This window comes from Mustelus asterias, chromosome 8 (assembly GCF_964213995.1).
Source record: "Mustelus asterias chromosome 8, sMusAst1.hap1.1, whole genome shotgun sequence".
Lineage (NCBI taxonomy): Eukaryota > Metazoa > Chordata > Chondrichthyes > Carcharhiniformes > Triakidae > Mustelus > Mustelus asterias.
In genome coordinates, this window is record NC_135808.1 from 62,600,872 (window position 1) to 62,617,687 (window position 16,816).

The 16,816-nt window shown below is 41.3% G+C and overlaps 1 protein-coding gene across 1 annotated transcript in view; it reads right to left on the minus strand.

Annotated features, from left to right (window-relative positions):
- acbd6 (acyl-CoA binding domain containing 6) overlaps positions 1-16,816 on the minus strand; it is a 189,446-nt gene that overhangs the window by 19,272 nt on the left and 153,358 nt on the right. The window contains exon 7 of the mRNA XM_078218059.1: positions 14,551-14,581. Within this exon, the coding sequence (XP_078074185.1) occupies positions 14,551-14,581 (31 nt within the window). The remainder of the gene's footprint in view (positions 1-14,550; positions 14,582-16,816) is intronic.

Sequence of the window (16,816 nt, forward strand, 5' to 3'; positions counted from 1 at the left end):
TGGACCATATCCCTCCACACCCCTCTCATCCATGAACCCGTCCAAGTTTTTCTTAAATGTTAAAAGTGACCCCGCATTTACCACTTTATCCGGCAGCTCATTCCACACTCCCACCACTCTCTGCGTGAAGAAGCCCCCCCTAATATTCCCTTTAAACTTTTCTCCTTTCACCCTTAGCCCATGCCCTCTGGTTTTTTTCTCCCCTAGCCTCAGCGGAAAAAGCCTGCTTGCATTCACTCTATCTATACCCATCAAAATCTTATACACCTCTATCAAATCTCCCCTCAATCTTCTACGCTCCAGGGAATAAAGTCCCAACCTATTCAACCTCTCTCTGTAACTCAGCTTCTCAAGTTCCGGCAACATCTTTGTGAACCTTCTCTGCACTCTTTCAACCTTATTTACATCCTTCCTGTAACTAGGTGACCCAAACTGTACACAATACTCCAAATTCGGCCTCACCAATGCCTTATATAACCTTACCATAACATTCCAACTTTTATACTCGATACTCCGATTTATAAAGGCCAATGTACCAAAGGCACTCTTTACGACCCTATCCACCTGTGACGTCACTTTTAGGGAATTCTGTACCTGTATTCCCAGATCCCTCTGTTCAACTGCACTCTTCAGAGTCCTACCATTTACCCTGAACGTTCTTTAGGATTTCTTTGTCTTGACTGCTGTAATGCTTGATTCCCAGACTTTACATTAAAATGACATCCAACATTTGATTTACCTCATAAGTCTGCTTTCCCACTTAAAATCTAGTTACTGCAATTGTCTCTTTAACTCAGAACATTTTGCTTATGTTTCTTTGAATTCTTCTGAACAATATATTGGTTTCTGTTCTCGTGACTTCATTCTTTCTGTCCCAATTCTCTGGTTACTGGGACAGTAATGGGTTCTTTGGGAAACCTGCCTCTTTGCAGCACCCATTCTGTCCAGTCTTTCTTCATCTTCTGGCAGAGTTGAGAGATGTTCACTCCCTGGTGTTCTATCTTCAACTGCCAACAAACTCAGCTAAACTAAGAACAAAAAACCTTTCTACCTTAAAAATGCTTTCAATTGCTAAGCAACATTCACATGCTTATGCCTTTGATTTATTCTTCATGTCATAACCCTCTCTGAGCACAATAGAATTGCAGTTGGAATTGAAAACAACCTCCACAAATACAAGCACCTTTATGCCCCATAAGTCTAACTATAAGGTTTTGCTCTTCCTTCTACAGAAATTTAAATTAAAAACAATTAAAACAATACCTAATTTTTAATGTTTGCCAATATAAATATAAATCCCTTAAAATTATCTTTGGTTTCTTATGCAGGAGGCAAGCTATACTAGACCTGATATTGTGCAATGTGAGAGGATTAACTGATAATCTCATAGTTAAGGTAATCTTAGGTAGCAGCGATCACAATATTATTGAATTTTACATTCAATTTTAGGGAGAGAAGAGTGGGTCCAAAACTAGTTTTTTTAAAAAACTTAAATAAGAGCAATTATGGGGGCATGAAAGAGGAGCTAGTTAAAGTGAATTGGCAAATTTTCAAGGAATAGGTCAATACAGGTTCAGTGGCAGATAAACGGATATTTAAGAATACACAAAGAGAAAAACTCCAAGGGGAGGGCCCATCATCAGTGGTTAAGTAAAAAAATTAAAGACAGTTTTAAACTTAAAGAAAAGGCATACGTTTGCACAAAGATAGGTGGAAGGTTAAAAGATTGGAAAGAATATACAGAACATCAAAGAACACCAAAAAGATTGAGGAGGAGGAGGAAAAATTAAAGTAAGAGAAAAAGCTAGCTAATAATATAAGAATTTCTATGGATATTTAAATTGGAGGAGATTTTAAAAAAAGTGGGCATTGTCCTATAGAAAGTGCATCTGGAGAACTGATAATGGAAAGTAGGGAGATGGTGGATGAATTGAGCAGGTATTTTGCATCTTTTTTCACTATAGAGGTATATCCCAGAAATAGCTGTAAATTAGGAAATGGAAGGGAGGAACTCAGGAAAATTGTAATCACCAGGGAAATGGTGTTGAGAGCAAATTGTTGGGTCTGCAGGCTGACAAATCCCAGAGTTTGGAGGGACTTCATTGTGAGGTCTTGAAAGAAGTGGCTAGTGAAATGCATTGGTTTTAATTTTTCAGAATTCCCTAGATTTGGTTAAGGTTCCTTGAGATTGGAAGATAGCAGATGTAACTCTTTAGTCAGAAAGGAGAGACAGAAATCAGGAAATTACAGACCGGTTACCCTCACATCTGTCATAGGAAAAATGTTAGAAGCATTATTAAAAATGTTAAAGCACAGCAGTTGGAAAAAAAAATCAAAGCAATCAGGTGGAATCAACATGGATTTGTGCAAGGGAAATCATGTTTAACCATGGAGGAATATTGGAGGAATCACATGTACTGTGTATAAGGGTGGCATGGTGGCACAATGGTTAGCAATGCTGCCTCACAGCGCCAGTGACCTGGGTTTGATTCCAGCCTTGGGTGACCGTCAGTGGGGAGTTTTCACATTCTCCACATGTCTGCGTGGGTTTCTTCCGGGTGCTCTAGTTTCCTCCCACAGTCCAAAGATGTGCAGGTTAGGTGGATTGGCCGTGCTAAAGTGTCTCTTAGTGTCTCAAGATGTGTAGGTTAGGGGGATTAACAGGGTAAATGCATGGGGTTATGGGAAAAATGCAGTGGCTGGGCCTGGATAAGATGATCTGCTGGAGAATCAGTGTAGACTCGATGGGCCGAATGGTCTCCTTCTGCACTGTAGGGATTCTATGAACTGATGAATGTACTGTACTTAAATATACAGAAGGAATTTGATAATATGCCATGTTATAGGTTATTGCGGAAAATAAAAGTTCATGGTTTAGAGGATAACACACTGCCATGGATTGAAGACTGGCTAACCAACAGAAAACAAAGAATTGGCATAATTGGGCCTTTTTCTGGTTGGCAGAATATGGTGAGTGGGGAGCCACAGGGATCAGTGCTGGGGCCTCAACTTTTTATAATTTAGAAAAAAATGACTTAGATTAAGGCCCTGAAGGTATGGTTGCTAAATTTGCTGACGATATAAAGATTGGTAGGAAAGTAAATCGTGAAGAGGATGCAAGGAGGCCAGAAAGGGACATAGACAGGTTAAGTAAGTGGGCATAAATCTGGGTATAATGTAAATGTGAAATTATCCATTTTGGCAGGAAGAATAAAAAGTGAGCTTGCTATCTAAATGGTGAGATTGTAGAGCTCGGAGGTATAGAGGGATCTGGGTGTCCTAGTGTATGAATCACAAAAGATTAGTATACAGGTACATCAAGTAATTAGGAAAGCTAATGGAATGCCATTGTTTATTTGAGGGGAATAGAATTGATTACAAAAGTAGGGAGGTTAGGCCTCAGTTCAACAGGTGAGACCACATCTGCAGTATTGTGTACAGTATTGGTCTTCTTATTTAAGGAAAGATGTAAATGCATGAGAAGCCATTCAGAGAAGAGCTACTAGACTAATGTCAATAATGGGCAGGTTGTCTTATGAGAATAGGTTGGACAGGTTAGGTTTGCATCCATTAGAATCTAGAAGAGTAAGAGGCCACTTGATTGAAATCTTTAAGATGCTGAGGGGTATTGACAGGGTGGATGTGGAGAGAATGTTTTCTTTTGTCACTGAACCTAGAACTAGTGGCCACTCTTTAAAAATAAGGGGCCACTCGTCTGAGACAGAGATGAGGAGAATCGTTTTCTCTCAGTGGGTTAAGAGTTTCTGGAACTCTTCTTCAAAAAGAGTGGAAGCAGAATCTTTAAATATTTGTATGACATGGCTAGATAGATTCTTGATTAACAAGGGGGTGAAAGGTTATTGGCTCCAGGCGGGAACGTGGGTTGAGGTAACAATCAGACCAGCCATGAACATATTGAATGGCAGAGCAAGCTCGAGGGGCTGAGTGGCCTACTCCTCTAATTTGTATGTTCACATGCATGTAAATATACTAAAAAATCAATAGAATGTAGGTACTACTTCTAATCTTCGCATCACAGGAGTTGAGTGGAGAGAAGTTATCCAGGATTCCTGTACTTGACAAATGCACTGCGGACACCAGAGTTGATTGTGATACTCTCCCCTCCACAACTGAATAATCTGACTGGCTAAGGTCAGATGTACAGATTGGCCACTAGGATGAGATAATGGAGGGTGCCAACACTCACAGAACTGTATTTGGCATGGTCTCCAGTGAAGCAAAAATAATCGAAGCATGATAAAACACATCTACATCCATTGCTCATCCCTGGTGATAGCTTCTTCCTTGTAGTGAAAAGTTGCCTTGCTAAGCCAGCTCTCTGGGGCACAAAGCATTAATCACATAAAATAAGACCGTAGTTAGGGGCAGCAGATTCCCTTCCCTCAGAAACATCAGTGAACCAGTTGGCTTTTTATGACAATCTGGCAGTTTTTCTGGTGATTCTTTCTCGTGCCAGCTCACAAAATTGCTAAATTTATTGAATCTGAACCCATGACCTCTGGCATTGCCAACCCGGTGTCATAACTACTTCCTTTCCATTGCAACAATTAACTTATACTGCAGTGGCACTGCCCCATGTGACTTGTGCTGCAGTGCCAATGGCCCATGTGGTACTGCATTTTTATTTCACCAAATGTACAGAAATAGTGTATGTGTTATGGAAGTTCTCAGTACGCAAATTACAAATGTACATATTTATGAAGGATGCAAAATAATTTTAGCACCAAAAGGGTTAAATAATACTGTAAAAGCATGTGTCATGCAAAATGAAATACTGACTTTATCATTGCAGGCTGCATATAAAAATGGAAAATGCAAGCCTGGTTATATTAGAAATCTGGATGCAGGAAATGCTCATGTAATGTGCGTGTAAGACTCAGGAGGTTAAACAGCTAAATTTATGGTGCTCCGGGACCCCCATTTGTCAAGTGACAGAACTTTGGCCTTGCACAGGGAAAAGGGAAAATGAATGCTCATCTTTTGCGAAACTTCATCAACTTGCATTATTCCAGTCGTTCGGCTCCCTGTGCTGATTCTCTGTCCCTTGCTGTCGAGGTCTGTCCTGATGGGAGTGAGGCAGCACAAAGCGGCAGATGGTGTCTCAGAAGCAAAAGGCTCCGAGGACACAGAACCCGCCTCATATTCCTCATGTGGCCCCCACCCCCACCTTCCTCCAAGAACAGTTGTGATTTCCTCAGGGACTGCTTGTGGGCAATAAACTAATCCCAGGGGGGCTCTTGTCTACACAATAGGATACTGCTGGTTTGAACACACACACACACACACAGGGTGTTTGCTGGTTCAGGGTCATCATCGCTGCAACAAAAGTCTAACACACAGATTAGAGAACTGGTCCATTAATACAATTTAGCACAAAATCATTTTGGTGATTTAGTAGATAATGTAAAGATGCTGATTTATTAATTTGCTCAATTTATAGTGCAAGGTCTGAAGATTGCTGTGAAAATGTAGAGATTGGATTTATTTGAGCTGTAGTTCAAAAAAAAAATCACTGCAATACCGAAGCATAAACTTTATTGCTAAAGCACACTGAAACCCATTTTATTAGTGCTCTATGCTTGGTACTGTATCAGAGATAATTTTCCTTCAATCACAAATGTTGCAGGCACTCTTGACAGGGCTGCTGTGTTCTGAAATTCACCTAAAAACACCATATTGCGTTAATTTATAAACACATTTGCAAAATAAAACTACTTGAATGTAGACAATACATATTATGCAATAATGCAAATGATATCTCTTACCTCAGTAAAAGCAAAGAGAATATCAACTGATACAAGATCAGCTGAATAGAAGCCTAAATCACTGAATATCGACTGTGGCTATGTACAAAAAAACATGTACACCTGGAACTGGGGAAATGTTAAATTATGGCAACTGGTTGCATAGACAAGACTGGTATTCCCATGGGTAGAGAACACTATGGGGTGATCTAATTGAGGTGTTTAAAATGATTGCACAAATTGATTGGATGGATGTCGAGAAACCATTCACTCTATTGGGGGAATCCTGAACAAGGGGGCATATTATTAAAATTAGAGCGAGGTCATTCGAAGGTGATGCTAGGAACTAATTCTTCACACCAGGTTAGGAAAAGTTTGGATCTCTCTCCCCGCCAAAATGCTACTGAGCCTGGTGCTCAATTGAAGATTTCAAAACCGAGATTGATGGATTTTTGTTAGGTGGCGGTATTGAGGGATACAAAGTCAGGGTGGCCACGGTGTAACTGAATGGCAGAATAAACCCAACTGGCCAAGTGGCCTATACTTCTTCCTATTGTTCCAGCTCAATGAAACTGCGTAATTTTCTGTTAGTAATCCAGTGTCACAAATGTCAAACACTTGATGGAAATACAGAAACACAAAATGATGAAAATATTTGTACAGAAAATTCCCTGCCATCTATGATAGCCTATTGTGTTGGAAGTGTCATGATGCACATTTGAATCTTTAGATAAGAAGCTTAAATTAAGTTTATATTTCAGGTTGCTGGTCTAATGCATCCTGGGAAGCACAAACCAGGAAGGTAAAGCCATTGGTTACATCTTACCATACAAATAATGGAACACAATACACATGGCTACTGTCATAAACTGGCTAAACAAGAACGCCAGGCAAAATATTCAGAATATTAGGTATTACTGCCAATTTTTTTAACTGAGCAGTTCACGTGCTCCAATGGTCAATGTATGTTAAAGGTAAATATTGACATTCTGTTTCTTAAACAAGAGTGGCATAAAATTTAATTTATTTATTAATGTCACAAGTAGGCTTACATTAACACTGCAATGAAGTTACTGTGAAAATCACCTAGTCGCCACACTGAGGGAGAATTTAGCATGGCCAATGCACCTAAGCAGTGCGTCTTTCGCACTGTGGAAGGAAACCGGAGCACCCGGAGGAAACCCGCGCAGACACGGGGGGAACATGCAGACTCCGCACAAAGAGCGACACAAGCCGGGAATTGAACCTGGGTCCCTGGCACTGTGAGGCAGCAGTGCTCACCACAGGGCCACATTGTAGTGTTACAACTTCAATCAGCAATCAGTTTCTCTAGGCTTCCTCAAGTTACACATTTACAGCTTGTGATCTTAGTTCAGATTAGGCTGTAAAATAGGAAATATTCTTCATTCTGAAGTCAGAGGTTTGTTGGAGATCTGTTACCATACCTATCCTTGGAAAAATAACTGCAATCCTTGACACATTTCACTTAATGCCATCCAAGATTGCAGGCTCACTCAGGGCAGCTTTCAGTATAAACTCTGGGGAAAATCGCATTCTGTTCAGACCACTCTGACCCAAACTCAATGTGATTATTCCTGGCTGACAGCATAGCAGGGTCAAAGACTGCAGTCTGGGGAGCCTGCAAGGTTAGGGGACTAAAATTGACGTCAACACGTTATTCCCCTTTTCTCTCACTGTGAAGGTCACAGATTTGTTTGCAGTCCTGATGCTTAACAAGGGCATGGCAGGACAGTCCCCATTATCAGTCCAGCTCTACAAGTTTTTTTAAAAGTGGCTAATTCATATCATACAAACAACCCAGGATTCTAGACTACTCAATCTGCCAATGTTTTATTTATTCCATCATTGCAAATGCTTCCGTTAAATAGTACTGTATACTTAAACATATTCTCTCCAGAAACAACCAAGTTTGGAAAGACAAAATCTATCATTGTATTGTTGGCTGATTTTTGCAGTTCAAACATACACAGTACAAAAATTTCACATACCCATCATTGCATCTTATTAGAATCCTAGCAACAACATTGGGCTTTCAAAAAAAAATCTTCAACTGGATATAAATTGTAACGCACAAATCTGTTGTGTGAGATGTAGAATTGATCAAATGTAATATGTGGTCAACAAACGGTGCTATGGACTACCACAGGAATTAATTCCACCAAGTCCCGAGTTGAAGGACAGGTCTGTATTTTTCCTAGAACATTATTACTGCTGAAGACACAATGCAGATTGTTCACAGGAATTTCAATTTAGAAAGGAGGCAGGAACATGATTAAAGCTGTTATTCACCTTTACCCCATTCCAACTTGGAGTCAGCAGCCACACACCCACCCACCCACCAATATCTCATACCTCTCCAACATACATGACAGCAAAGGGCTGCATCTGCTGCTAGGCTCTCCCGCTAATGTGGCATTTAATAAATCTATGAATTTGAAATAGCCACAATAAGCAAAATCTTTAAGTGAGTTCATAAAACCACAGAGTGGTTACAGCACGAGGTTGCCATTCAGCCCATCATGTTTGCACTGGTTAGAGCAATTGACCTAGTCCCACTCCCCTGCCTTTTCCCCATAAAATATTTTCTCCTCGAATAATGATCCAATTGTCTTTTGAAAACAACAACTGAATTTGCCTCCACTGTCCTCAGGCACTGCATTCAAGATCTTAACAACTGTGCAAAAATGTTCTCCCTCATGTCACTGTTGCTTCTTTTGCCAATCACCTTAAATCAGTGTCCTCTGATTCTTGATCTTTCACCAATGGGAGCAGTTTCTCTCTATGCCTTTTTAAAAATGTATTCTTTCTTGGGAAGTGGGCCTCGCTGGCAAGGCCAGCATTTGTTGCCCATCCCTAATTGCCTTTGAACTGAGTGGCTTACAAGGTCATTTCAAAAGGCAGTGAAGAGTGAACCACATTGCTGAGAGTCTGGAGTCACTTGTAGAATCATAGAATCCCTACAGTGCAGAGGGAGGCCATTTGGCCCATCAAGCCTGCACCGACAACAATCCCACCCAGGCCCTATCTCTGCAATCCCATTCCCCTACTAATCCCCCCGACACTAAGGGCCAACCAACCTAACCGGCACATCTTTGGATGTGGGAGGAAACCGGAGCACCTGGAGGAAACCCGAGGAGAACGTGCAAACTCCACACAGACAGTGACCCAAGGCTGGAATTGAACCTGGTTCCCTGGTGCTGAGAGGCAATAGTGCTAACCACTATGCCGCCCATGTAGGCCAGACTGGGTAAGGATGGCAGAATTCCTTCCCTAATGACATTAGTGAACCAGATAGGTTTTTAATGATAATTGACAATGATTTCATAGTCACCATTACTGATGGCTAGCTTTATATTCCATGTTAGGATTTGAACCCAGTGCCCCGAGAGAATTAATCTTTGCCTCTGTATTACGTAGTCTAGTGACATCATCACTACTGCACCACCTCTCCCTAAATCTCCTAATCATATCCGTTGTGAGTTTAAAAAACCTCTATCAAATCTCCTCTCAGCCTTCTCTTTTCCCAAGAAGAACAGTCCAACCTGTCCATCAAATTGAAGTCCCTCATCCCTAGAACCACTCTCATTAATCTTTTCTGCATTGTCTCTAATGTCTTCACATTTCTCCTAAAGTGTGGTGTCCAGAAGTGGGTACAATACTCCAACTGAGGCTCAAACTGTGTTTTATACAGGTTTATCTCACCTTATTGCCTTTGTATTCTATGCAGGAAATTTTCTTGGTGGGGAGGGACACCATGTAAAGGTCCATTGACCTGGGGTGGAACTTTCGGTTTTGGGGCAAGCGTGGCCAGAAAATCCCACTCTATTTTTCCACTTATAAAGCCTAGGATTCCAATTACTTTATTGACCACTCTCTCAACCTACTCTGTCACCTTCAATTATTTGTGCACTCCTAGGTTACACTGTCCCTTTGGAATTGCACCCTTTATTTCATATCGCCTCCCCCCGCCCCCCTCATTCTTCCTCACAAAATTACCCACTTCACACTGTGTTGTATTAAACTGTCAGCTGTCCAGCCACTCCACCAGCCTATGTCCTTTTGAAATTTAACACTATCCTCCTCACTATTCACAATACTTTACATTTTGTGTTATCCGCAACTTTTGAAATTGTTTCCGATTTACCAAAATCTAAATCACTAATATATATCAAGAAAAGCAGATGTCCTAACACTGACCCCTGAGGAGCCCCACTATAAACCTCCCCCAAATCTGAAAAACAAACAGTTTTCACTACTCCATGTCCTCCTCAAGTCTAGCACTAGCCTTCTCATAGTTTGCTGCAGCAATTCTTAAAAGTTATAAAGTACTGACAAGAATCTTGCAGAGAATTGGAAGGATTGAGCAAAGCAGGCACACATTAATCCAACAGGTGGCCTTCCCACTGCCTGCCCACTTCCCCCTACCTCATTGCAACATACCCACAGCATGGGCAGAACAGGGAGAGGTACCTGTCTGTAGCCAACTGAGGCCCTTAAGTGATCAATTAATGGCACCTGCCACCACTGGCATTTAACAGACAAGAGGTCCAGTCTGACAGGTTTCCCTGCACAACTTGGTGGTGGGCAGTGGGGAGGCCCCTCCTTAACTGGCCCCCTGGCCCTAATGGACGGCCCAAGGTGTAACCCCACCAAAACACCGGCTGGCAACACCCTTCCTACATGGTCTCTCAAACCAAATCCCAAACACTTACAAAGGTTCAATCCACCGCAGCTTGTCACATCACTCACGTGCTGAACCAACAGTGGCCACTGCTCCCACTGGCGCTATTGGTGCATTAAGATTTGCCCACATCTGATTGATTGGAAGCTTTCTGAGGTAGGACTTCCTTTTCTATGAGGGGTGGAAATACTGCCTCAAGACTTCTAATGGGGCAGTAATTCCTCCCCTGGCTGGGTTACCCACCATCCCAACATTTTAGCAAGGGGGATAAGAACCATGGCATCCTGTATCATTCAGCCCCATAAATCTAATCCCAGAAATTCAAATATTAAAAAATGACATTGATTTAAAAAAAAATAGAAAATAAATATCCTCTTCAGTTAAATCACTTTATCCCAAGGAAATTAAGGAAAATTCTCAACTAATTCAGAGAATGGAAGGGAGAAAACTGAGGAAGCAAGAGGAAGTATTTGCTGGAAAGAGAAATGAGAGAGAAAAAAGGGAAACGTTTCAATTTGTGACATTCAGCTTTGTCTGAAATCACTGGGATATAAAGTGGCAGCAGGAAAGTCTGTCAATTCCTTTAATTTGCTCAAGGTGAAAACTGAATGTACTTGGAAATAGGGGGAATTTGAAAATTCCCAGAACTTTCAACAGCAAAAATGTTAATAAGTAAAATATCAAAACAAAAGTTCTGGTAATTCTAAAATAAGACCATAAGACATAGGAGCAGAATTAGGCCACTTGGCCCATCGAGTCTGCTCTGCCATTCAATCATGGCTGATACTTTCCTCATCCCTATTCTCCTGCCTTTTCCCCATAACACCTGATCCCCTTATTAATCAAGAACCTATCTATCTCTGTCTTAAAGACACTCAATGACCTGGCCTCCCCAGCCTTCTGCGGCAAAGAGTTCCACAGATTCACCACGCTGGCTGAAGAAATTCCTCCTCATCTCTGTTTTAAAGGATCGTTCCTTTAGCCTGAGGTTGTGCCCTCTGGTTCTAGTTTTTCCTATTAGTGGAAGCATCCTCTCCACCTCCATTCTATCCAGGCTTCGCAGTGTCCTGTAAGTTTCAATAAGATCCCCCCTCATCCTTCTAAACTCTAACGATAACAGACCCAGAGTCCTCAACTGCTCCTCTTACGACAAGCTCTTCATTCCAGGGATCATTCTTGTGAACCTCCTCTGGACCCTTTCCAAGGCTGGTACATCCTTCCTTAGATACGGGGTCCAAAACTGCTCACAATACTTCAAATGGGGTCTGACCAAAGCCTTATATAGCTTCAGAAGTACATCCCTAATCTTGTATTCTAGCCCTCTCGACATGAATGCTAACATTGCATTTGCCTTCCTAACTTCCGACTGAACCTATAGGTTAACTTTGAGAATCTTGAACAAGGACTCCCAAGTCCCTTTGTGCTTCTGATTTCCTAAGCATTTTCCCATTTAGAAAATAGTCTATGCCTCCATTCATCCTTCCAAAGTGCATAACCTCACACTTTTCCACATTGTATTCCCTCTGCCACTTTTTTGCCCATTCTCCTAACCTGTCCAAGCCCTTCAGCAGCCCCCCCGCTTCCTCAATACTACCTGTCCCTCTACATATCTTTGTATCATCTGCAAACTTGGCAATAGTGCCTTCAGTTCCTTCTTCCAAATCATTAATGTATATTGTGAAAAGTTGTGGTCCCAGCACCGACCGCTGAGGCACACCACCAGTCCACCGGCTGCCATCCTGAAAAAGACCCCTTTATCCCCACTCTCTGCCTTCTGCCAGTCAGCCAATTCTCTATCCATGCCAGGATCTTACCATTAACACCATGGGCTCTTAACTTATTTAACAGTCTCCAAAGCAGCACCTTGTCAAAGGCCTTTTGGAAATCTAAATAAATCACATCCACTGGTTCTCCTTTATCTAATTTCCTTGTTGCCTCCTCAAAGAACTCTAACAGATTTTTCTTAGACATGACCTCCCCTTGACGAAGCTGTGCTGACTCAGTCCTATTTTATATCTTGCACTTCCAAGTACTCTCTGATCTCATCTTTAATAATGGACTCTAAAATCTTGCCAATGACTGAAGCCAGGCAAGCCTGGCCTATAATTTCCTGTCTGCTGCCTCCCTCCATTGACATTGAATTTATTACAACACATACATCACACTAAAGCAAATTACTGCTGGAATCTGAAACAAAAAGAGAAAATGCTGGAAAACCTCAGCAGGTCTGGCAGCATCTGCGGAGAGAGAACAGACCTAATGTTGCGAGTCTGAATGACTCTTCATCAGAGCTGCAGAGAACTGGAAATAGGATGAGATTTATTATATTGTGGGGGTGTGTTGGGGTGGAACAGTTGGGGCTGGATAGGGTCCAGTGGTGGGTGGAGGCTAGGGAAAGATTGACAAAGATATCATGGGCAAAAAGACAAAAGGAATGTAAATGGTTGGGATAGTGGTGCTGATAGTGGCACATTAAGACATTAGAATGTGTTAATGGCTGGACAGCGGGCCAGCGATACGTGGAGGTTAGGGAGAGACTGACAAGGACGGTACGGGAAAAAAAAAGGAATTTATTACATTCAGGATTTTGAGGAGAAAACCGTTTAAGTTTTACATTTTTTTTTACTTTGGTGTCAGTGCAACAGAAAATTAAAACAGTCTCCTGAAGTTTTGGTATCTCCCACTAATCCTGGAAATGGTTGTTTTAAAAACACTCCACTGTCACCTTTGAGCTTTGTTATTTTGTTTTCCATATTTTCAGGCTTGCGTATATAATTAAATCACTGGGAATCAGGTATGTGTTCTCACAGTTAACTTTTAATTCCCAAGATCCCAACTGCATGGATTTGAAATTCTTCCTCTCCTCAGAGCAACACTCAAGTGCTACTGAAGTGAGGTTTCACTGCTTTTAATTCAATTGAAATTCATCCTGTGCGGTATTTGTGATTCCCTCCTTTACTCCCACCAAACTATTAATTTTTTATACATTTAAATAGGATATAACCTGCCCAACTGCAGAGATGATTTAAATGAGTTTCACAATGGCTATCAACTTCGGGAAGGCACTGTGCCTTTAAACTACTGACGTGTTTGGTTTTTGGGCAATTACAAGATCAGAATTCAGGAATAAGGAGTAGAGGTTGATAGGATGAGTACACAAGAAAAGCTAAACCTAGTGGATTACTAACTGGCTCTAATCGTTTCAGCGCTGGTCTGTACCAAACTGACTTGCATATAGGCACTTCTTTTAAATGTAAGCATAATTAAATAAGAGGGTGCGGTTAATAATTATACACCCATCCCACATTCCTCCCAAATTAAAATAAATACCAGGAAATGTAGAGATGGCCCATACATATGCATCGACCTTAGAGATGTGACCAGACAACATACAGCCTTAAGCTTTCAATGTATGTGGGCTCACGGTGTCTATGGACATCCCTCAGTCTCAAAGAATAATTATGTTTCATCATGATTTATCAATGTAGTGTAATAGCACAACTGGTGTATTTACACTAAGATAAAAGTAAAATACTGTGGATGCTGGAATCCGAAACAAAAACAGAAAATATTGGAAAATCTCGGTAAGTCTAACAGCATCTGTGGAGAGAAAATAGAACCAACGTTTTGAGTCTGGATGACCCTTCGTCAGAGCAACCGTCCAGACTCGAAACGTTGGCTCTATTCTCTCTCTGCAGGTGCTGTCAGACCTGCTGAGGTTTTCCAGCATTTTCTGTTTTTGTGTGGTGTATTTACACTCTTGTGTGGGCACGTGGGAAAAATTACGGATTCATAGGCAAAACACAAAAGGGACAGAAATCTGCTTGCTATTTGGGAGCAATGCCATTGGCAAGTTGGTTAACTTACGAAGATAGCAGCAAGTAACACAAAGTGGAGGTACCTGGAAATATCAATGTCACGCTTACTTCATAGTTTACCTGTCATTGTGACTATATGTGTCCCAAAACGGATGACATGGAGACAATTAAGAGTTGAAGATACAGTGGATGTGGTCCATCCATTTCAAAATCTGGTGAAAAGATCTTTTACAATGCAAGATAAATTAAAGTATCAAGCGCTTACCGTAATGCAATGCTGTTTGTCCTTCACTATCCTGTAATTAGAAGAGAGAAGTATCACTATGCATCATTCACATCATCAGAAAAATGACTAAACAATGGATCATGTAATGAACATTCATACAGAGATAATAATTGAGTCATGGCATGAGTTTATGATGATAACTGGATGTAAAGTTAATGTTAGAAAGGACCGGCAAGTGGCCAGTGTTAAGCCATTGGCCTTTTACTTCTGGAATCTGGTTTCAAATTAAGAATGAAAATCTCCCCTGTTGACTATAAAAGGGAACACATGAAATCTGCGAGCAGTGTGAATCCAGTTCGGAATGGCACAGACCCACAGTGCTAAGGAACCAAAAATGGATCAGTAAGCAATTCAACACAATCTTCACATTTATCTGCATTTTTCAGCCTGAATTCTGCAATTTTGTATGAGAGAATCCTGGAAACAGTGAAAAAATTACTTTGAGTGATAATTTCTCCTACCAATAGGAAACCTCACTTAGATGAAACTCAGGATGCATGGTATGAAAAATGTAACAATTAAGAATGCTCTTCTTCATGCTGAACATGAACATACTTTTGGGAGAGTACTAAGGGAAGCTCACTATCGAGTTTGTGTTTGAACCTGGCTTCAGAATATTTGGTGCCGACTCTGGGTCCTGAATGCAATAAAATTTTCACTGCCAACTTTAACATTCCTCATCTTGATCAATAAAAATAATTAAAATTAGCTCATTAGCCTGAGGTGGGGTGCTAATAGTTACAAAATTGCAACAACAACTTGCATAGTGCAATTAATGTCGCAAAATATCCCAAGGTACTTTACACAATGTGCCTTGGAATATTTCAGCGCACTCGCTCCCCCTTGTTGCTGCCCTCTCCCAACACTCCCATTCTCTCCCCTTGCTTGGGAAAAGGGCAATGAGTGGGAGGGTTGGGACAGCAAAGTGATGTGCAGAAGGGTGAGGAGAAGCAAGCAACAAGTTGGGAGAGATTGAAGGGGTCAGGAGAGATGGTGAATGAAGTGATGTTGTGTTTAAAAAACAGACAGAGCATGTGCACTAACCACGCTAAACCAAAAATCGAGACAGCACTATTCAAAAAAGTTCCATTATATACAATCAAGCTGAAACAAAAACAGGTTATTTCAATGCGCTTTAAACAGGGGATACCTGTATTAAGATAAGTGACTAAAAGCTTCATGGCAGTAGGTTCTAAGCAGCCTCATGAAGGAGTTAGAGCTGGTTAACCAGAGAGGCTTTAGGGGCTGCCAGAGGCTAGGACTCTAGATGGTTGAAGGCACTGCTGCTAACGGTAGAGCAAAGGAAGTGGAAAAGGCACTAGAGTCAGAGGTACGCAGTGGTCTCTGAGGGTTGTCATGCTGGAGGACGTTACAGAGATAAGTGGATTATCCAAGTATTCAACTGTTCCATGCTTTTCTTTCACCTACCTTTGCACTTGCATTAAGTGTATGAGCTACGCAACCAACCAGACCAACAGGGTGACATAATGAAAAAACTGTTGCAGCGATGGCAGGTGATAGTGTTCCCTTGAATGTGTATTGTCCTTGGGATCCCCCAAAAACATTTGCATGCTATTGTTTTTCTTTAATTGAAATGCTCTGTCCTGCTTGGTGAAGGGTTACTTTCTTTTGGTCCTGTCTATTGAATTAGTCTGAGGTCACTGGATCGGGCTCCTTGCAGGGAATGTTAAAAAAAACAAAGCTGAAGTTTGCTGAGCAAAGTTGCAGAGTGTGTAATTCTTTTATGATGACGCTTCAAGTACCTTACCGCAGCAGTTCCCTGAAGATGCTCTGTGGTTAAGTGTCATAATGAAGGTGAATTGAAATGTAATGTAATGTGTTTCTGTTCCCTCATCCAAGGCTTTCTAGCTGTAACATTGATTAAAGGCAGTGCTGCCAAAACAAAACCGCAACATCACAGAAACACACAGTGAGTCACACTGCATCTGACACCACTGCAATTTCCAGAATGCTCTTCTAGTCAAGGCAGAGACAGCATGCTTTTTGGTTTTTTTGTTCACTTGGTTGCCCTTGCCACCCAACTGCCACTCCTAAAGGTTTAGACATTTTCTGTGGGGGGTAAGGAATCTGGTATAAAGAGTTTCAAAATGGCTTGGATACCTTCCAGGTGACCATTTTTCAAGCCTAAGCCTAAACAATGAGAATCACAAGCTTACTCTATATGTGAGTGGATGGCATGAGGTGGGTTACTGTGTAACAGTAAGAATAATGTGGAGATGCCGGC